This window comes from Schistocerca serialis, chromosome 2 (assembly GCF_023864345.2).
Source record: "Schistocerca serialis cubense isolate TAMUIC-IGC-003099 chromosome 2, iqSchSeri2.2, whole genome shotgun sequence".
Taxonomy (NCBI): domain Eukaryota; kingdom Metazoa; phylum Arthropoda; class Insecta; order Orthoptera; family Acrididae; genus Schistocerca; species Schistocerca serialis.
Window position 1 is genome coordinate 1,108,201,204 of NC_064639.1, and position 22,486 is coordinate 1,108,223,689.

Genomic DNA, 22,486 nt, shown 5'->3' on the forward strand with positions numbered 1-22,486 from the left:
TTATATAACATTATGTAGAATTATTTGTACTTGAAAAATAACTGTGTTTTTACTGTAAGCAATGTTCATATTACTTATGAGCTAGTCCAATGTCTGTTTTACAACACTAGATTTACAGGACCACTACATAAATAAATATATAAAAACTTGTTTAATTATTTACATGGGTTTAATTTTATATATTGCATGCTGACAAACTCAGCATTGCCCGGGGTATTTATTTTACCAATTTTCTATCAGAAATGGAAAAAAAAGAACTGTGTTTGTAGTGGAGTACTGAAAAAAATTTCTTTCTATGCTTTCATAAAAATACCTTTCAAATTATGAAATATTTGTAGAAAGAAATAGGCATAATGTGCAAATGTGTAATTACAGTAGCCAAATTAAGAAACCTGATCCCAGATGGTTTCTGTACACTGGATGCAACTGATTTGCACATCTACAATGCTATTTTGTAAATGTCTAAATTGGAATGCCTCTTCATAGCTCTATAGATGACTATCGTTTTCGCCTACAGCCATTTGTGCTTTGCAGTTAAAAGCTGTCAAAAGTACTGACAAGTGTCAGGAATTTCCTTAAGTTGACTTTACTGCAGAAGTGTCTTTGTAGTTAAGAATAATGTATTAAAACTTTGTGCATGATGTGACTTTTTTTCATGTATCTCCGTGTTTATGATGTCATACCTCTTGAACTATGTTCTGTACAATGACATATTTGTGTAGGTACATTCAGCAGTATATGTGGATACTGTTAGCAAAATATGTTGTGAACAGAGTTAGCAGCAAAGAAATAATAGGTCTAAATATCATTCACAATGTGGTAGTTGTTCATGTACCTCAGTGTTTATGAGGCCATATCTCCTGAATTATTTGTAGTACCATTATACACTTTTGTACGTGCATTTGGTGGCATATGTGGATATTTCAAACAAAATTTATTAGGAATAAAATCAAATAATGGAAAATCCAGATTGGAATGTAACAATATTTGAAAAGGAAAGTCACCACTCACTGTATAGAGGAAATGCTGAGGCATAACAAAAAGAAATTTGGACAGACTTTTTGTTGTTCCTATCTGCAACTCAGCATCTCCACTATATAGTGAATATTGTTAGGAATACAGTTAGTAGCACAGAAGTAATCAGTTAAGTGTCATGCATGATGCGGATGCTTTTCATGTATCTCACTGTTTCTGATGTCATGTCTCCTGAACTATGATAGGTAGGTGGCTCTCAGCCCCACAGCGACTGTTGCCTAACAGTAAGAGATATGTGTACCAAGTCTGGTTGAACTCGGTTCACTGGTTTAGGAGGCGATGTGGAGAAAACACACACACACACACACACACACACACACACACACACACACACACACACACGTTCTTGTAATATGTATGGACTGTAATGGAGAATTTGAAGGACTGTCAGGATTACATTTGCATGATATACTGTAATATTTGAAAAATATTCTGATAAACTTCATTAGAAATTTTGGCATATTTTTATAAATATATACAATGATGGTTACAACTTGGTGTCTTGCAGAATACTATTCATTAAAAGATATATAATGTGACAGACATGATTCATAATTTATAACTAATAAGTTAAAAATAGACATTTTCTGAGAGTTTCTGTGCGGAACAAATGATCAATTTATATGAAAATAGCTGTCCTGTGTAATAACATGACATATTCATAAGGATAAGGGGCTTCCATTATTAGTGTAATATAGAGCATAAGCCAATCAGATAATGTAACAGTACTTTAAATTTTTCCAAAATTGTAACTTCTAATACTTATGAACTTATGTATGGAAAACACTGAAATTGAAGGAGAGTTGTTCAACAGAAAATTACACTAAAAAAATTACTATCATTATCGGAAACTTCTCCTCAAGTTTAGTGAGAGAACTTCTTGTGCCTCTTTTGTTGTGTTGAGGATCTGGGTGTCCGTTCCAATCTCTGGACTGAAAATAAATAAACAAAAATAAATAAATAAATCATAATGCACAAAATTGGGAACTACTGTGGTGAAGTGATCTGCTACTAATGGTGTTCATTAAAATACGTTAGGTCTAAATCACAATTACTGGAAAAACTTAATAATATAGAAATTTAAGCTTTAAAAGAGATTTGTAATGCAATTGCAACTCACTTGGTACACTTTACAAGACAAGTAAAACAGTCTATGGGTCTTTCTCTTATTTTATGATGTGATTAAGCAAGGTATATATTCCACATTGCATACAAAGGGCAGTGTATATCTCTTGTACCAATCTTAAAATGATAAATATTGTTATGGTGCCACCTTGGAACACGCTTCATGTTACTAAAAAATTATAGGAGATTTAATGTTTGTGTATTGTATGTATTGTCACTTTACATAATGTGTATTTCTGGAGAGTATCATTATATTTCAAAGTCAACAATCATATAAACAGTTTAAAACGTATGTGCAACATACTCACCGATGAAAATATCACTTATGTTTGCATACATCTGAAAGATGGTTTTATTTCAAGAATTTAGTAGTTGTTCCTAAATCAACAAATGTTGCTAAAGATACATAACATCCTCAGTATTACTGTCAATGTAGTCATGTTTGAATTATTGCTAGCATTACTGTAATCTCCAGCAAAAGGAGCTCTGCCAGATAGTGATAGAGGGGTGGGGGGAGGAGGCAAGGAGAGACAACAGTAAATTAAATAAAAGTATTTGTAAATATCTCTAATATGTTTCTTGTGAAGAGACAACTAAAATTTATTAAGAGAAACAATAAGTGTATAAAGAAAACTAAACAGAAACTTACTTTGGGTAAGCACTACATTTCATCTGTCAGATGGCACAGTAACTAACAACAGAGACAAAACTGTGGCTGGAGACAGTGGTGATGTGTGTGGGAGTTGTGCTTATGTGAATGTTTTCCATTCCTGAAGTAGAACATTTTTATCCCAAAGCTTAAATGTATAGCTGTCTTTTCACCAATCTACAACTCAATACCCCTTCTACATGGTGAGCAGCAATCTACCCTTTCATAATACTACTGTTATTCCACCCTGAACTCATCGTTGTTGATAGTCAAAACTGGTATCTATAACACATACATAAAAAGTTCTCGGTTTACTTGCCACTTCAAATTTGGAAAAAATCCCGAGCTTTCGATGACTACATCCGTCATCTTTGTCAGGGGTAAAACTGACTGTCGTGGACCCATGAGGCTTCCGCTTTTATAAGCAGTGGATAACTTCTGATGATGTCACGGTGAAAATGGCGTGTACGGAGGTGGTGGCCTCTATGTTCATCGACTTTGTTTTGCGCGTTTTATCCAGTGTTGCTTGCAGCGCCATCCATCACAACAGGCAGAGAACTGCGAGGAATGTAAGAAGTCTCCCTCAGTGCTCTTTCTATATCAGCTGCACACTTCCATGCATTGCTGAGTACATATTCGGAGTCTCTGTTGAAATTATTTTCACATAGTCTAATTTCAACTGCTTCCCTGATGACAGAGTCCCAATAGTTTGAAGCGTGAGCAAGTTTTCTTGTTTCATTGAATAGAATCTTATGTTTATTTAAGAAACTGTGCTCAGCCACCACAGATTTTTCTAGATACCTGTATTTCAGATGACACTGATGTTCCACACAGTGATCAGCAACAGTTCTTATAGACTGGCCCACATAATTTTTGCCACACTCGCAAGGAATGCTGTAAATTCCTGGTACTCTCAGGCCGAGATTATCTTTCACAGGTCGCAACATTTCCTTAATCTTCCTGGGTGACTGGAAGACTGGTCTGATCTGATTCCCTGCTGGCTCAGGACTCTACCGAACTTGCTGGTCGTTGCACCACAGAATGGTAGCCGCGCGATGTGTTGGTCCTCTTGATCTGTTCGAACAGTGTCCTTCCTAGGTTTATTCGCCAGAGTAGCTCTGATATCATGATCAGACTATCCATTTTTTTCTGAGTACCATTGTCAGATGGTTAATCTCGGAACCAAGATGATCCTTGTCCAAAGTAGTCCTTGCTCTGTGTACCAAGGTATTCACCATAGCTCTCTTCTGAGCTGGATGGTGGAAACTACGTGTGTTTAGATATAAATCTGCATATGTCGGTTTTCTGTGCACAGAATGTCCAAGATGTCCATCCAATTTTCGCTCCACCAGCACATCTAAGAAGGGTAACTTCCCAGCCTCCTCCACCTCCATTGTAAATCTTATGTTCTGGTGTATACCATTCAAATGATCAACAAACTGCTGCAGTGCCTCATTGCCATGTGGCCAGATTAAAAATGTATCATCAAGATACCTGGAGAAGCAGGATGGACGTAAGGGAGCACTGTTCAGTGCTCGTTCTTCGAAATCCTCCATGAAAAAGTTAGCTATGGCTGGTGACATTGGTGAACCCATGGCTGTTCCATCAGGCATTTCATAATATTTTCCACCATACAAAAAGTAGGTGGGCATCAACGTGTGTCGAAATAACTTCAGTATTTCAGGAGAGAAATGAGCAGCCAACAGTTTTAACGTATCTTCCACCGGTACCTTTGTAAACGAAGAGACCATGTCTAGGCAGATCATGTCATTCAGACCCATCCTCAACTGCTTTATGATGTCAACAAACATTTTTGAGCTATTAATATGATGGCTACAGTGGCTGACTATAGGTGCTAATACTTTGGTTAAGTATTTTGCCAACTGATTTGTAGGAGACCCAATAGCAGTAACAATAAGTCTTAATGGGACCCCATACTTATGGACCTTGGGTAGACCGTATAACCTAGGTGGCCTCAGTGCTCTTGGTTGTAGATTCTTGACTAGTTCTTCTTGGAGGCCAGAGTTCTTCAGTAGCTCCCCTGCCTTCCTGTTAAGTGCTGCTGTGGGATCCCGTTTAAGAATCCGGTACGTGGTATCTTCCAATAATAGGGACACTTTCGGTAGCATTGAGGATAACTGAGCCATTCCCTATGTCGGCTGTTAGCACAACTAACTCAATTTGATGAAACAAGAATACTTGCTCACGCTTCAAACTGTCATCAGGGAAGCAGTTGAAATTAGACTATGTGAAAAACATTTCAACAGAGACTCCGGATATGCACCAAGCAATGCATGGAAGTGCGCAGTTGATAAAGAAAGAGCGCAGAGGCAGACTTCTTACATTCCTCGCAGTTCTCCACCTGCTGTGATGGATGGCACTGCAAGCAAGGCTGGATAAAGTGCGCAAACAAAATCTATGGACATAGTGATGTCATCCAGCCAATGAGAAGCCATCCACTGCTAATAAAAGTGGAAGCCTCACCGGTCCACGACAGTCAGTTTTATCCCTGATGAAGATGATGGAGGTAGTCATCAAAAGCTTGGGATTTTATCCAAATTTGACGTGGCAAGTAAACCGAGAACTTTTTATGCAAGGACTCCATCGCGAAAGACTTCGTAGTCATCTATAGCACATGTTCTTCAAAGCAACCAATGATGGTACAATATGCTTTCAAGTAGGGAAACTTGTTGCAAGTGCACATACAATACCAAAAACCAATCTTATGTGCAGCTCATAAGCCCCTCAGAGTAAAAAACTGAAACAGCAAACCTTACCTGAACGTTTTATCAGCAACATCTATGAGCATCCAACAGTGCTGCTCTCATTGAGCTTGAGCACCATTTTGTGCTTCCCAGAAAAAGTGACTGGAGGTGGCTCACACCACGTGGCTTGTGAGCCATTCCCTAGTGAGCAATAGGCTTGTGAGTGGCTCATTAGCAGTTGAGTTTGCAAGTGCTTATGCACCATTAATGGTGGGTGAATGTGTGCCCCCCCCCCCCCTCCTCCCCCCAAATTCACAATTAAAACAAAAGAAACCTGCATATTTAATTTACAGAATGCCCAAAAAGGCATTAATTAGGTTTACAATCTATACCTTATAACTTGAGAAATTATGTTGGCATAATGCAGTTGTTTGGAAAGTTATTTTTTCAGTTAATACTGATACATAAAGTCTTTGAATTGTTACAAGTAATTGGAAGTTGTTTCTTAAATTAATATAAATTCTGATGTAAGGTCTTTGGAAAGTTATTATTGGCATGTAATTAGAAACAGAGAAGCATTAGGAATGTTGGGGCAGCAGGAGTAGTAAAGAACAGGACAGTGTGGTGTGGGGAGAGGAGGGGGGAGGGGGGAGATGAGGATGGGCAAGAGCAGGGGATGCCCAAACACACTATGAGTGACAGAGCATTGGTGCTGCAGCCGGCCAATACTGACCTCACACCACAACACGGTTGTCACACAGTGAGGACCACACCAGGGGAAAAACACACAAGAAAAGAGGGAACAAAATGGCACAAAAGACCAGAAAAAACATAGGAAAAGCAGCAGCTACCGACTAGGTGAAAAAGCAATGCAAGGGAAATAAGAGACTGTAATGGAAGGTGATAGTAGTATTGATTACGATTCCATTGAATGAGCAGAAAACAGGGATCCAAAGAGGAGGCAAACAGGCTGAAGCCAGTCATGCCACTGGGTCACCATCCATCACCAATAAGGATTGGGCGACATCTATTAACAAGACGTCAGGCTTGGATTGTGGATTGTGAAGGGGGGGTGGCACCTCTAGCTCAGCAGACAGGCTTTGTCCCAGGATTTACATTTCTTCTTCTTCTTCTTTTCTTCTTCTTCTCCTTCGTATATCGAGAAGGCTAGGGCCTGGAGAAAAGAGCAGATTTCAACGAGGTCCCGTATGGAGAGGGAGAGGGGAGGGGGAGAGGGAGAGGGGGAGAGGGGGAGAGGGGGAGAGAGAGAGAGAGAGAGAGAGAGAGAGAGAGCTGGTGACCTCGGGTTGCACAGGCTGTGCGCCCCTCAGTCAACAAGAGACAGTAGGCCGCCAGTCTGAAAGACACTAGGGGGTTGGGTTTCTGGAAGGGGGCCCCATCACAGGCAGAGGTCAAAGAAGGGTAACACTTCTCTGGCTGGTTTGAGAGACGACATCTAGAGAGGGGGGGACCACAGAGGAGGGGGAAAGGAGAGGGGTATGGGACTTGAATGAGGAGGAGGCAGGAGGAGGAGGAAGGGGAAAGGGCAGTACAGAGGTAAAGGTAGATGTCATAGACACAGGGTGAAGACAGTCACATTTTTGATGAGCCTCAGTGTAGGATAAAGTAACAAGCTTATACTCCTGCATTTTGTTTTCCTTCAAACTGAGCATTGTGGCAAACCTGGAGAATGATGGCCATGGCAATTAACACACGTGGGTGGCAGAATACAGGAGATCTCCTCATCAAGGGTGCATCCACATGCAACACATAGATGGTCCGCAGTTCAGCATGAAAACATTTGCCCGAAACACAAACACTGAAAACACATCATGGGAGACTCAATGTCACATTGATAAACCGTAATCTTGACCTTCTCTGAGAAGGTATCCTCCTCAAATGCCAGGATGAAGACACCAATATCAATGTGATTGTCCTTATGGCCTTTCTGAGCACCCCGAACAAAATGAACGCCCCACTGTGCCAGGTTGGTCCGGAGTTCCTCATCAGTTTGAAGAATGAGGTCCCTATGAAAAATTAACCTTGAACTATATTCAAAGACTGGTGTGGCATAATGGACACAGGGATGTGGCCAACATGGCTGCAGATTGTGCGACAGAAGAAGTTTTGATTGACAATATATCCGACATCATTTTACCAGAGAATCCACTTTGCTAAACTTGTCTTCAATAATTTCTATGAAAAATAACAGCTCTGTGGTGGTGAAAGTGTCCCCATCAGTTCCAGAGCAGACCAGGTAATTGGGAGAGGGTTTCACCTCAAGCTGACAAGACTTGCCCTCTTTCCACAGGGCAGACAGGGAAGAGAAGGCTGCAAGGTCCCAAGAAGCAACATTAAGAGATCCATTTCCAAATAAGAAGATGACCATAGAAGAATGGCCAGTTTTTTGGAACTTTATGCATTTTGTACGCAAAATCTGATATCATTCACTCTGATCAGGGGTTCTGCTCATGGGTGCCACCCAGCAACAACACGGGCTGTCTGCTACGGCGGCCATTGCTGGGAGTTCTGATGCTCAAGAATGACAGACAACCACTCCTAGGCATACATGACAAGGCAGCAGATCAGGTATCAGAAGTGTCATCCCTGTTTTGTCACGTGGCTCAACCAAGAAGGGTACATAAAGATTCTACCACACAAACTTGCTATCGTGCTGGCTACGTAGCCTTAAGAGGACAATTGTGTCGAGTAAAAGGTGAAAGAGGCTGTAAGGCCACACATTCTTCTCCAGTTGGCTCACACTACAGAGGTAAAATTTAAAGTAGGAGATCAAGCCCATAAGGGGGACCAAAAATGCCAGCATGCAGGTGGGGGGGGGGGGGGGGGGAGAGAAATTGCAAGAGGAATACCAGAAACCAGGAGGACATCCAGACCAATGACCAATGTAAGCAAGGAAACCAAGAGAGGGGAAGGAGGGGCCAGAGGGGAAGGAGCGAGGACAGGGAGAGAGGAGCATGGGGAAGGGAATGAATCCCAGAAAGGAAGAAATGGCCGCAATAGTTTGGGACCACATGTGTGCCACATACGAGCTCATGAAAGAGCTGTGAGCCCCATGGGGGGCTGGGGAAAAGGAATGAAAAAGGAAACTGCCTGGCAGGAATTTGTACAGCGTATAGTTCAATCATCACTAGCTCTTGGTTTAAGAACCATGAATTTATGTTATATATGTGGAAGAAACCTGGGGACACTGGAATGTTTCAAACTGATTGTGTAATGGTTAGACGGGGATTCTGAAATCAAATTTTAAATTGGACATCATTTCCAGGGGAAGATGTGGACTCTCAACATACCATAATGATTATGCTATACAGACTAAAACTGAAGAAATTGCAAAAAGGTAGGAAATTAAGGAGAAGAGACAGGGATAAACTGAAGGTACCATGGGCTGCCGAAAGTTTCAGTGGGGGCATTATGAAGTATTGGACTCAAACAGCGAAAAAAAAAAAAAAAAAATGAAAGAGTAACTTTGAGAGATGAAATAGGGAACACTATGGTGGAACACATAAGCAAAAAGACAATGCCTAATAGAAATTTTTGGATAACACAGAAGATACTTAATTTAGCGGATGAAAGAAGAAAATATGAAAATGCAACACTCAGAGCAAGCAGAAGAGAATACTCATGTCTAAAAAATGAGACTGAAAGAAAGTGCAAAATTGCTAAGCAGGAATAGCTAGATGACAAATCCAATGCTGTAAAAGAATGCCTAATTAGGAGGGAAGATAGAAGCATAGGAAATTTAAAGAGATCTTTAGAGAAAAGAGCAACAACCATATGAATATCAAGAGCTCAGATGGCAAGCCCATATTAAGTAAAGAAGAAGCTGAAACATGGAAGGATTGTGTAGAGGATATATATAGGGAGAACAAACTTGAGGCCAATATTATAGAAAGGGAAGAAGAAGAAGATAAAGATGAGATGGGAGATACGATACAATGAGAAAAATATGACAGAACACTGAAAGACCTAAGAGGAAACAAACTCCCTGTAGTAGACAACAGTTCCTCAGAATGACTGAGATCCTGTGGAGGGCCAGCCATGACAAAATTATTCCACCTGGTGTGCAAGATATATGAGATCAGCACAGACACTAGAGGCCACCTGTAGGAAGCATGCACGCGGTACCATCTCCATCGCACTGTCTACTGGTGACTCATGCCTATACATGCACAGAGCAGTGCTGACTCACACTCACTATATTCTTTTAATTTTTACTGCTCACACCAGTTGTTCTGTGTATCACTTATGTTGCACCTTCTTAATGATTCTTTTGCCTTGTCACATATAGAGTTATGAGAGCATTATTTCCGTTATTGTTCAGAGTTTTATGAATAAAGCCATATTTGTGTTATTTGGATTGGTTTCACGTATTACATGGTTACTACATGACTGGTGATGAGTTTGGAATGGTTTCCATGTGTGCAGTCTTTAAGTGCCATTTCATCTGGTTTAGTCTTTATGGATGTTGTGCTACCATCCCTGATTGAACAGCTTACTTTGGCAGTGACCAGTCTATCCACTCACTTTTTCTCCATATGATAATTCAGCCAAGGATTGAGAAGCTTACAAAAAAAGACTCGACAGCATTTTTTGCCTTTTTGTGTGACAGACTCGAATTTGTGCAAAGCCTTATTCTCTCGTGGATTCCACCTAAGGTGTATCAATTACTGTGTCAGCTTGCCCCTTTACAAGAACTGGCAGCACTTGCCTTTGATCACATGTGCAGTTTATTGCCTAACTACCATCACAAATGAATGCATGTGATAGAGGTGCTTGTTGAATTCAACAGATGGTGCAAGAAATCAAACCAGTCATACAGGACCTGGGCAGCCAAACTTCATGGCCTTAGCTGCAAGTGTCCATTCATTACTGATGAGCATAATGGCTCTTATGCAGACTCTATGGTGTGCGGCGGAAAAAATATCAATTTAGCTCCAGACAAGGAAGTATGCCAGAAGGTTTTACTCTGTGAATACCCCCTGAATGGCAGAAGTTTTGCAACTAGCACAGTCTTCTGAAGTTTCTTGGGCGATGAGTGACCAAATTGTAGTGTGTGGCAATGTGGCAGTAGTGTCGTAAGATGTGCTCCTTAGGATGGCAGACAGCTTGCATAAGGAAGCAGTAGTGGCAGCAGCAAACATGCAGGCCTAGTATTGAGCAGACCAACGCTGGCCCAGGTAGCTGTGACCACCACCGTGCGAGCATCAGTGTTTTCTGTTTCCATCTTGTCCTTTGCATTTTGTGCAAGCATGAACGTTTGGCATGCCCTAAGCACTGGGTTGCTTGGAATGCTTGACAGAATTAAGGCCATGTTGCCTCCATGTGTCATTCACCAAAGGTTGCTCAGGATATGAATGTGGATGTAAACTGTGTGACACCAAGGTTTGTGATTTCTCCAAAGTAGTTTATCGAGTTAAGTGTTTTTCACTAAGTGCTCTGGCTACAGGTTGACACAGGTGCTGTAGCAACGTTATTGAATCCTCAAACCTATGTGACTTTAGGCTCACTCCGATTGACACTGATCAAACAGAAGCTGGTCAGTTATAACAAACAGAACATTGTGGTGTTGGGACAATTTGCAGTATCTGCCTTTTACAAGTCAGTGGTTCATTCAGTTACATTTTTGGTGGTTGCTGACACTGGTGTTGAGAACTTGTTCGGGATGGATGCATTTCAGGCCTTTGGATTTTCTGTCACCAACACAGTTCACCTTGTGTCCAATCAGGTACCATGTTCTCAAATGGTAACAGTATGTGAGGAGTTTTTGGACTTGTTTTCACAAGGTATAGGGTATGCTACGAATCTTTCTGCTCATATTTCTTTGAAATCCATGGCTCAGCCTCATTTTTGTCATGTGCTTCCTATTCCTATTGTCCTGCAAGATCAAGTGAAAGCAGAATTGGACAGACTTCCATCTCTACTTGTGGTGCAACCTATTATTGCTAGTGAATGGTCATCTGATGGTTGTAGTTCAGAAGTAGTTGGGGTAACTTCACCTCTGTGGCAACTTGAGTACTACTGTCAATGTGACTTGAGTACTACTGTCAATGCGCAGTCAATCGTGCATACATATCTTCTCCCACTCGAGGAGGAACTGTTGGTGAAAACATCAGGTGGCCAGTACTATTTGTCTGAAGTGTATATGCAGGTTCCTATGGACAAAGAGTCTTGGCCAGTTCTGGTTTTGGATACTCCTTTCTGTCTTTATCAATATTTGTGCCTTCCTTTTGGTGTGGCCAGTGCCCCTGCTATTTGCCAATGATTTTTGGAGTAATTGGCTATGCCTGTCCCAGGTTGCATTAACTATCTAGATGTTGTCACAGGCTCCTCCACAGCTGATCATCTGAAAACATTATACACCTTGTTTTCTTTCTTACAGTACACAGGCTTATGAGGTAACCTTGCAAAATCGAATATAATTTCAAAGGGAGAAGTTGATGATCTATTCATACGACTGAATTTTATGTAGTTTTAGCTCTCTGAGACTGCAGATGTGTGTGCTAGTTGCACTTGCGTGAGTGTGCGTGTGTTTATGTGTGTCTACTGCTGACAAAGGCCTTAATGGCCGAAAGCTATCGCGGCTCAGCATCTCCGCTATATGGTGAGTGGCAACTTTCCTTCTCTCGTATTGTTACATTCCATCCTGGATTTTCCATTGTTTGAATTTTATGAGTTACTTTTTCACCATACTGCTGTACTTTTTCTCTTGAACTGTTTTCCCCACATATATTTAAGACATGAATGATCATACAATGTCAGTTTTCATGGTTGATACTGACATCACTTAATAATTCTGGGTTACAGGGCATGGTTGATGGATAAAACTTTTTTTTACATCAACTATGGCCTCTTAGCCTGGAAGTTTTAGGTGATGTAAGAAACGATAATTAAACACAGTTGTTACCTGTGACTTATCAGTTATAGCCCTTCCCTCTAAGCCAATAGTTATCATGTTCTCTGGCCAGTTGTCCTGTCTCTCATTTGACTGCCTTTTATATAGCCTTAAGTCTGTTGTTGGACATAATGTGCATATTCCTTTATGTTTTAGTAAATTTTTTTTGTAGTTTTCAGTAGCTTTTGTAGTCTGCAACCACTGCTGGATCTTTGATTGTTACTGTCAACACAAACAATTCCCTTTGCCTTTTACAAGATACTTTAATCCTTCTGATGATCAATGGGTTTTTACATGGCTGTTTAATGTCCTTTCAGATTAGCTTTAAAAATAATGACATGAATTTATCATGGAATACATTAAATTTTATGGCAGCTTTTGGTTCATTATAAATTCATCCCAGATCATCTCTTGTAAACTATTCTTAAAAACATTTGTTCTGGATTTATTATAACTGATTTACCCTGAGGAATATCTACGTTGTAAGGCAATATCTCATTTATCTGAAATAAATGTGCATCATGATCAGAGGTACAGCATAACCCAACATCTGGCAGAAGACGTAGATACTTTCAACATAAAAAGTGATTCAGGGTCTGCACAAGCATTGAAGTATATGGTGTCTTTTCTTCACTCTAGTATCTACAGCTTTGCATGAGTTAACAAATATTGGTTGGGACCACCTAAAAAAGATTCACCCGACATAATACGATGGCTGTTCAAAAAGTAAGGCAACTTTTCAAACTGCATGGGCAACGTACATTTGATTATCAGTCTTTTTTTTTGTTATATTGGTACACATGTCCTGAACATATGTTCACATTTTCAAGCATACTGCAGACTTCATTTGTTTTAGACAGACAGAAAGGTTAGATGTGTTTTAGTGTGCTCCATGCCTTTTGATTATTATAAAAAAAAGGAGCAAATAATTTGCATAAAATTTTATGTGAAAAATGGAATAAAGTGCTCTATAACACTTGAAATGTTAACAGTTGCAAACGACGAGTCTGCTTTAAGTAAAAGAAATGTTTACAAGTGGTACAAGCTCTTCCAAGATGGCTGAGAAGATGCCAATGATGAACCTCGCTCTGGATGATCCTGCCCATCAACAAAAGATGATAATGTCGAAGCTGTGAAGAAAATTGTTTTGGAAAATCATCGAATTACCATAAGGGAAGTTGCTGAGGATGTTGGCATATTGGTTGGCTCATGTCATGCAATTTTATCGGCAGGAGACGTATGTCAGTGAAGTTTGTTCCAAAACTTTTCAATATTTATCAGAAGGACCGCTGCATGAGCATTGCTCAGGAGTTCCTGAAAGACATCAATGATGATCCTGATTTGCTCAAAACGCTCACAACTGGTGACGAAACATTGTTTACGGTCATAACATCAAAACCAAAGCCCAATTGTCCCAATGGAAGCACTCTGGAGAGCCAAGACTGAAAAAAGCACACCACGTCCAATTAAATGTCACAGTTTTGCTCACTGTTCTTTTTTTTTTTTTTTTTTTTTTTTTTTTTTTTTTTTCGATTACCGTGGTGTAGTGCATCATGAATTTTTGTCTCAAGGTCATATGGTCATTAAGGAGTATTACCTTGATGTTACGCGCAGTTTGCGAGAAGCAATATGCAAAAGACATCTGGAAATGTGGAAAAACAATTCATAGCTTTTGCATCACAACACTTCACCTGCTCATTCATTGTTGCTTGTAAGAGATTTTTTGGCCAAAAACAATACTACAATCATGCTTCAGCCACCATTTTCACCAGATTTGGCCTCCTGTGACTTTTTCCTGTTCCCAAAACTGAAGAGACCTATGAAAGGACGAAGACTTTCAATGATTGAGGAAATAAAAGCTGCATCACTGGAAGTATCAAAAAGTGCTTATGAGAAGTGCTTCAAGAATTGGAAGAAGCGTTGGCCCAAGTGTATTGTATCTGAGGGTGATAACTTTGAAGGGGATAACACGAATATTGATGAAAATAGAAAAGATAAGAGCATTAAATTTATATTTTAATACTTAGATGCATTATTTAAAAAATTCAGGGTACTGCATTAGAAATATTAGTAACGTACCTGATAGGTCAAGAGTGACAACAGATGGGCTTGTGGGAGTGCGCGAGGAGCGGTCACTGCTAGGTGTTGAAACATCACACTTGTCACTTTTTTCATCAACAGAGGAGACAGATGTTGCTGCAAGTGAGCGAGAAGACTGGGTACGTGCTGTAATAGGCAACTCAAGACCTTTCTCAACTAGATAGCGACTGACAACAGGACCAGTCTCCACATGTCGTGCTACAAGTTCAGCTAGTTGTTGCAGTGCACTCATATTTTGTTCCTGTAGTTCTCGTGTTTTTATGTCTTTCTGTAAACAAAAACATAGAAAACACAAATATAGTAAGAAGCAGGAGAGCCACACATTATTGGAAGTTCTTACATTATGCAGTCAACCACAGAGCTAATGGTACTGATGTCATTGTCTAATTGCTACATCAGTCTGATTCATGAGAACATAAAGAGCACTAAAAAAATAAATAATCCACAGCCACCATAAAAATGTCTTAGCTAGCTGAATGTAGAAAATAATTTCCTTGATATCGTACTGTTGAAACAAGGTTTGAGGGGATGAGGAAGTGGCTCTGGTTATTTGCTTCTGTACCAGGTCGGGATGGTAGTTGCGGGATGTGAAAGCTGTTTTCAGGTTGTTGGTGTAATAGTTCAGGGATTCAGGACTGGGGCAGATTCGTTTGCCCCTCAAACCCAGAACCTCCCACAGAAGAACCCCAAAAGTGTCTGACTTGTGACAGGATACTTTCTGGGACTGGATCAGACTCTGAATGTGGCTCTCCAGCAGGGATACGACTTCCTCAAATCCTGCCCTGAAATGGGATCCATCCTTCATGAAATCCTCCCCACTCCACCAAGAGTGTCTTTCTGCCGTCCACCTAACCTTCGTAACCTCTTGGTTCATCACTATGAAATCCCCAAACCACCTTCCCTACCCTCTGGCTCCTACCCTTGTAATCGCTCACGCTGTAAAACCTGTCCCATGCACCATCCCACCACCAGCTACTCCAGTCCTGTAACCCGGAACGTGTACATGATCAAAAGCAGAGCCACGTGTGAAAGCACCCACGTGATTTACCAACTGACCTGCCTACACTGTGAAGCCTTCTATGTGGGAATGACCAGCAACAAACTGTCCATTCGCATGAACGGACACAGGCAGACAGTGTTTGTTGGTAATGAGGATCACCCTGTGGCTAAACATGCCTTGGTGCACGGCCAGCACATCTTGGCACAGTGTTACACCGTCCGGGTTATCTGGATACTTCCCACTGACACCAACCCATCAGAACTCCGGAGATGGGAACTTGCCCTTTAATATATCCTCTCTTCCTGTTACCCACCAGGCCTCAACCTCCGCTAATTTCAAGTTGCTGCCCCTCGTACATCACTTGTCACTCAACAACATCTTTGCCTCTGTACTTCCGCCTCGACTGACATCTCTGCCCAAACTCTTTGCCTTTACATATGTCTGCTTGTGTCTGTATATGTGCGGATGGATATGGATATGTGTGTGTGTGCGAGTGTATACCTGTCCCTTTTTCCCCCTAAGGTTAGTCTTTCCGCTCCCGGGATTGGAATGACTCCTTACCTTCTCCTGTAAAACCCACATCCTTTCCGCAATTATTGGTGATTAAAGGTTATAACACTTTTTGGCGACGAGGTTGGATATTTTCACTGCGTTGTGGATTTGTGTGTTCGTGACGGGGCAGACATGGAACAGCTTATGCAAGTGCTCATTGAACAACAAACAGAGCTGACGGCTGCTATTCAGGCGTTGTCGACGTCACTTTCTCATCATCTGTCTTACTCTTCTCCGCCTCCATTCCCTCCTTACGATGAGGCCGCTGAAGACTGGGAGGATTATGAGAAGCGTTTGCGGCAACACTTCTTGGCTTTCGGCGTTGTCGACGCTCCTATGTGTAAGTCGTTATTTCTACCTTGGATTTCCCCACGGATCTATCAGCTACTATCTCAGTTAGCCCCTCTGCGGGAACCTGCCTCCCAAGAAATGTGTGACTTATTGTCTAACTATTACCGCAAAAACACCCACGTCGTTGCCGCCCGCGTGACGTTCTACCGGTGTTGTAAACAGCCCCATCAATCTTACCGGGCTTGGGCGGCGGAACTACACGGTCTGAGTAGGAAATGTCAGTTTGTCACGGACACTCATCATGAGTCTTATGCTGATTCAATGGTTAGGGATGCTATTCTACGGCTTGCTCCTGATAAAGAAATTCGGCAACATGCCCTACAACTGCCAAACCCGTCGCTGTCGGAAGTTCTAAGCATCACTCAATCCTTTGAAGTGTCTCACACAGCTGGCGCGCAAATAGACACGTAGTGTGATGTAGGCGCTGTACAGTCAACTTTCAACATGGACAATTTGCCTGTTTCACAGGAGAACGAAGATGTGGCGGCGGTCACTCGCGTAAACAACGTCATGTTGGGCCGCAGCGCTCGCAGTGAAAACAGCAACCACAGAAGCAGGTTCATTCCGCACTTCCTTCTTGTCCACGTTGTTTCATACAGCATGACAGGGCCGCGTGTCCAAAACGTTGGGCCACGTGTAATTCATGTAGGAAAAAAGGCCACACTGCTTCCGTGTGTCAGTCCCCTAAAGTTCCCGTCGACGAGGACGAGGCATCGGACATGGATGTTAACTGTGTGCTTTCTCAAACAAATAAGTTGTTTGTTACTGTTCATGTTCTGGATAAAGACATTCGCATGCAACTGGTCACTGGCTCTGCAGTAACTCTCATTAATTCTCGCACGTATTTGGAGTTGGGCTCCCCTCCCTTGTCTCCAGTTACGCGAAATCTGAGAACTTATAATAAACAGAAAATTCCTATCATTGGCCAGTTTGATGCTTCCACTGCCTACAAGTCTGTTGTTAGGCCCCTCACGTTTTATGTGGTGGATCATGCGGGCACTGAAAACCTGTTTGGTTATGATGCTTTCCAGTTGTTCGGGTTTTCCATTGATGATGATGTGCACCTCATATCTGAGGATATTCCGTATCAACAGCTGGATGGATTGTGTTCTGAATTTCCGTCCGTGTTCTCTGCTGGTCTGGGTCGTGCCAAGGATTTTGAAGCCCACATTACTCTTAAACCTACAGCTCGCCGTAAGTTTTTCCGGGCACGCCCTATTCCGGTGGCATTGCGTGCACCTGCCAAGGCTGAGATAGACAGGCTAACAGCTTCAGGGATTCTCCTTCCTGTTACCTCCAGCAAATGGGCATCACCAATCGCAGTGGTTTCTAAACCAAACGGGAGTCTGCGATTGTGTGGTGATTTTAAAGTCACCGTCAACGCTCAGAGCCTCATTAACACTTATCCTCTTCCCTGTCCTGAGGAGTTATTTACCAAGCTCGCTGGGGGCCAGTTCTTTTCCAAACTTGACTTATCGGAGGCGTACCATCAGTTACCGTTGGATGCTTCTTCCAAGGAATTTCTCATCATCAACACTCCTTGTGGGTTGTATCAGTACCAGCGGTTACCATTTGGCGTTGCTAGTGCGCCGGCCATTTTTCAGTGGTTTTTGGAACAGCTCACGGCTTCCGTTCCCGGCTGCATCAACTATCTGGATGACATTGTTGTCATGGGGGCCTCCACTGAGGAGCACCTTTGCAATTTGCATTCACTGTTTCGGGTTTTGCATTCGGCTGGGTTGAAGTGCAATCTGGACAAGTCACAGTTCTTCCAACCCTCCATTGTGTATCTTGGTTTCCACTTGTCCCGTGAGGGTATACGTCCTCTATGTCAGCACGTTGTGGCCATTAACACTCTACCCCGGCCGTCTACAGTCAAAGAACTTCAGGCATTTCTAGGCAAGATTGCTTATTATCACAAATTCATTCCATCCGCGGCGGCGGTAGCTCATCCTCTGCATCAGTTGTTACGCAAAAACGTCCTTTTCTGTTGGTCTGACGAGTGTGAGCAGGCTTTTGTCCGCCTGAAGGCTCATTTGCAGTCGGCACCTTGTCTTGCCACATTCCGTCCGGGTCAGCACTTGGTTCTGGCGACTGACACGTCACAGTATGGCCTAGGGGCTGTTCTCGCCCATCGGTATGAGGATGGGTTGGAACGACCCATCGCCTATGCTTCCAAGACCCTCAACGATGCACAACGGTGTACTCTCAAATCGAAAAGGAGGTGCTTGCTATCATTTACGCTCTAAAAAAGTTCAGTGTTTTTTCATGTGGTTCTAGGTTTCACCTCATCACCGACCACAAGCCACTGGTCTCTCTGTTCAGCCCATCGGCGTCGCTTCCGGATAAGGCAGCTCACCGCCTGCAACGTTGGGCCTTATACTTATCTCGTTTTCACTATGAGATTCACTATCACCCCACGGCCCAGCACGCCAACGCTGACGCATTGTCGCGATTGCCGATGGGCTCCAACCCGGTTTTCGATCCTGATGAACTACTCTGTTTCCACATTGACGAGGAAGAACGTTGTGCGGTTGAGGGTTTTCCACTTACAGGTTCGCAGGTCGCGTCGGCTACTGCGCGGAACCCGGTCCTGTGTCAGGTGATCGGTTTTGTTCAACGGGGTTGGCCGGACAGGACCAAGGGCCAGGCATCGGATCCCCTTCGCAACTACCATGCCCTGCGCCTTCGTCTGTCTGTTCGTGATAGTGTTGTTCTTCTGGCCACGGATGGCCCATCTCCACGGGTCGTGGTGCAAGCCTCTCTTTGCAAAGATGTTCTCAAACTGTTGCATGAAGGCCATTGGGGGATTTCTCAGACTAAGTCCCTGGCCCGCAGGCACATTTATTGGCCCGGTATTGATTCGGACATCGCCCACATGGTTGCTGCGTGTGGTCAGTGTGCTCAACAACTGGCTGCACCTCGTACAATTCCCTCTCCGTGGCCTGATCCGGCGCAGCCATGGGAACGGGTGCACGCTGACTTTGCCGGCCCCTTCCTCGGTACTTATTGGCTGTTGCTTCAGTTAGAAACTGATGAGCCTCAAGCAGAGGTAGGTGTAGACAGGACACAACAAACTTTCAATAGGAAATTGAAAAAGAATGTAGGAAAGTCATCGAAAAGGAAGAAAGTTTTGTTGTTAGGCAGTTCTCACGCCAGAGGTGTAGGCCAACTTCTGCAGGAGGAATTAGGACCAGAATACCAGGTCACAAATTTTTTCAAACCAAGTGCTAGTCTGGATCAGGTGACAGAGGATTTAGGTTCACTCTGTAAAGGATTTACCAGGGAAGACACCGTGGTTATTGTGGGAGGGCCAGGGAACAGCATCGACAGAGATCCTGGGTACAGTATAGAGTGTGACCTGGTAAAGATTGCGTCAGCATCGAGACACACCAATGTTGAATTTGTATCTGTCCTGAGACGCCATGACTGGCCTCATTTGAACTCTTCTGTTGGGAGAGTTAATTTGGAGTTGGAACGGCTGCTTGGATCGGGTGCGGGGGCTCATATTGGTGTGGTTCCTGTTGATTATCTCAGTAGGTGGGACTATACCAGGCACGGCCTACATCTCAACAGGAAAGGGAAGGGGAAACTGGCTGGGGTAATAGCAGGAAATTTAAGGGGGGGAGGCACTGCCATGAATGGTAAAATACCAGTGGTTACAGGTGTTGGAGCAGCACCTTTTTTAGGATAGGTAAGACAGAAAGATGTCAAGTTCTACGAGAGGTCAGGATTGAAACAAATCTTCAGTTTAGGAAAGAAATTAAACAGCACAATTCTAGCGCATTGGATCACCAATCACAGCTATCAATTATAAATTTTCACCAATCACCAGAAATTTTATCTCCACCAAGTTGTATCTCAGTCCTAGGTAATTCCATTGATGAATTAAAGTCACCCAACCCAGTTGACATAATCTGCCTCTCTGAACACCATGTGACCACTGGTATAGGAACTAGGCCTAAGCACAATGAGAAACTCAGACAGGAGAGTACTGCAAATGTTAGAATAAGGAAAGGTTCTCATAAAAGTATAATTAAAAATAATGTAAGTATATTTCATCAAAATATTGGGAGTTTAAAGAATAAAGTAGATGAGCTTCTGGTTTGTTTAGAAGATTTAGAAGCTGAGAATGAAATAGATATACTATGCCTGTCTGAGCATCACATTGTTACTGATATGGATAAGGTAAATGTAAGTGGTTATAAGCTCTCTGCACATGTAATGAGAGAAAATATGGAGAAAGGAGGAGTTGCCATATATGTCAAAAGTTATCATTGTGCAAAAAGTATAGAAACAAAAAAGTTTTGTGTAGAGAAACATATAGAAGCATGTGCCTGTGAGCTTAAATTAAATAAAGGCACATTTATAATTGTAACTGTATATAGGTCCCCATCAGGAAATTTTCATCTATTTCTGAAAAATTTGGACTCCTTGTTGTGCTATCTGTCAGACAGGGGGAAGCAAATTATTATTTGTGGGGACTTCAATGTAGATTCTCTGAAAGAGGGCAATAGGAAAAATGACCTTGAAGAATTACTCGGTTCTTTCAATTTGACACCCGTTATTGATTTTCCTACTCGGGTGGTAAAGGATAGCAGCTCACTGATAGATAACTTCTTTATAGACCAAGATAAGTTTAACCAGATAAACGCTCAGCCCGTTGAGAATGGTCTTTCTGATCATGGTGCACAGCTAGTTACAATATATGACATAGCTCCATTCAGCAATACTAAACAGTCCTCCAAAGTAGTACGTTCAGTCAACGATTTAACAATTGCAAATTTCAGGGAAAGCCTACAGCAGTTAGACTGGGATGAGGTGTACCGTGAACCTGATGCCAATTTAAAATATAATTTATTTCATGACATTTTTGTAAATGCATTTGAAAACTGCTTCCCCAAGAAAATAGTTAAATATAGTCGTAAGAAACCTTGTAACAAACCATGGCTTACTAAGGGTATAAAAATATCTTGTAACCGGAAAAGGGAAATGTATCTGACAGCAAGAAAGAGTAGTGAACCAGAAACTATCAAAAATTATAAAAACTACTGTGTTATATTAAGAAAAATTATTAAAAAATCCAGGAGTATGTGTATCATGTCTGAAATCAGCAACTCTGATAATAAAATTAAAACAATTTGGAATATTATTAAAAGAGAAACAGGTCAACCAAGAGCAGAGGAAGACAGTATTACCATCAAATTGAATGAAAACTTTACGAACAAAAAGTCAGAAGTTGAAAATATTTTTAATAATCATTTTCTAAATGTTGTGGATATAGTAGGATCCAGGTGTTCATTAGAAGATGCTAGGCTGTTAATGGAAGAGGCCGTACCTATGCAATTTGATACAATTGAAATCTCACCCACTTCTCCCTCTGAAATTAGGAAAATAATAAACTTGCTTAAAAGCAAAAACTCACATGGAATTGATGGCATTTCCAGCAAAATACTAAAAGCTTGTTCTCAACAGATAAGTAAGATTCTCAGCCACCTGTGTAATAGCTCTCTGGAACAGGGCATTTTCCCTGATAGACTGAAATATGCTATTGTTATACCTTTGCATAAAAAGGGGGATAGATCTGATGTCAACAATTACCGTCCAATCTCCCTTCTAACAGCTTTATCCAAAATTTTTGAGAAAGTAATGTATTCAAGAGTAGCTTCACATATCTGTAAAAATGAAGTACTAACAAAATGTCAGTTTGGTTTCCAGAAAGGTTTTTCAACAGAAAATGCCATATATGCTTTCACCAGTCAAATTTTGAATGATCTGAATAACCGAACACCACCCATTGGGATTTTTTGTGATCTCTCAAAGGCTTTTGATTGTGTAAATCATGAAATTCTGCTAGACAAGCTCAAGTATTGTGGCATGAGTGGGACAGTGCACAAATGGTTTAATTCGTACCTAACTGGAAGAGTGCAGAAAGTTGAAATAAGTAGTTCTCGTAACATGCAAAGATCAGCACATTCCTCAAACTGGGGAACTATCAAGAATGGGGTTCCACAAGGGTCAGTCTTGGGTCCTTTGTTGTTCTTATTATATATAAA

At 41.8% G+C, this 22,486-nt stretch overlaps 1 protein-coding gene across 3 annotated transcripts in view; it reads right to left on the reverse strand.

Moving 5' to 3' along the window:
• Positions 1 to 1,498: 1,498 nt before the first annotated feature.
• The window catches only part of LOC126458565 (coiled-coil domain-containing protein 39), a 502,134-nt gene continuing 481,146 nt past the window's right edge, over positions 1,499 to 22,486 (reverse strand). For all 3 annotated transcript variants that reach the window (XM_050095693.1, XM_050095694.1, XM_050095692.1), the window contains 2 exons: positions 14,507 to 14,795; positions 1,499 to 1,967 (listed from right to left, as the gene is read on the reverse strand). In XM_050095693.1, coding sequence (XP_049951650.1) covers positions 1,900 to 1,967; positions 14,507 to 14,795 — 357 coding nt within the window. In that variant the 3' untranslated portion in view covers positions 1,499 to 1,899. The remainder of the gene's footprint in view (positions 1,968 to 14,506; positions 14,796 to 22,486) is intronic.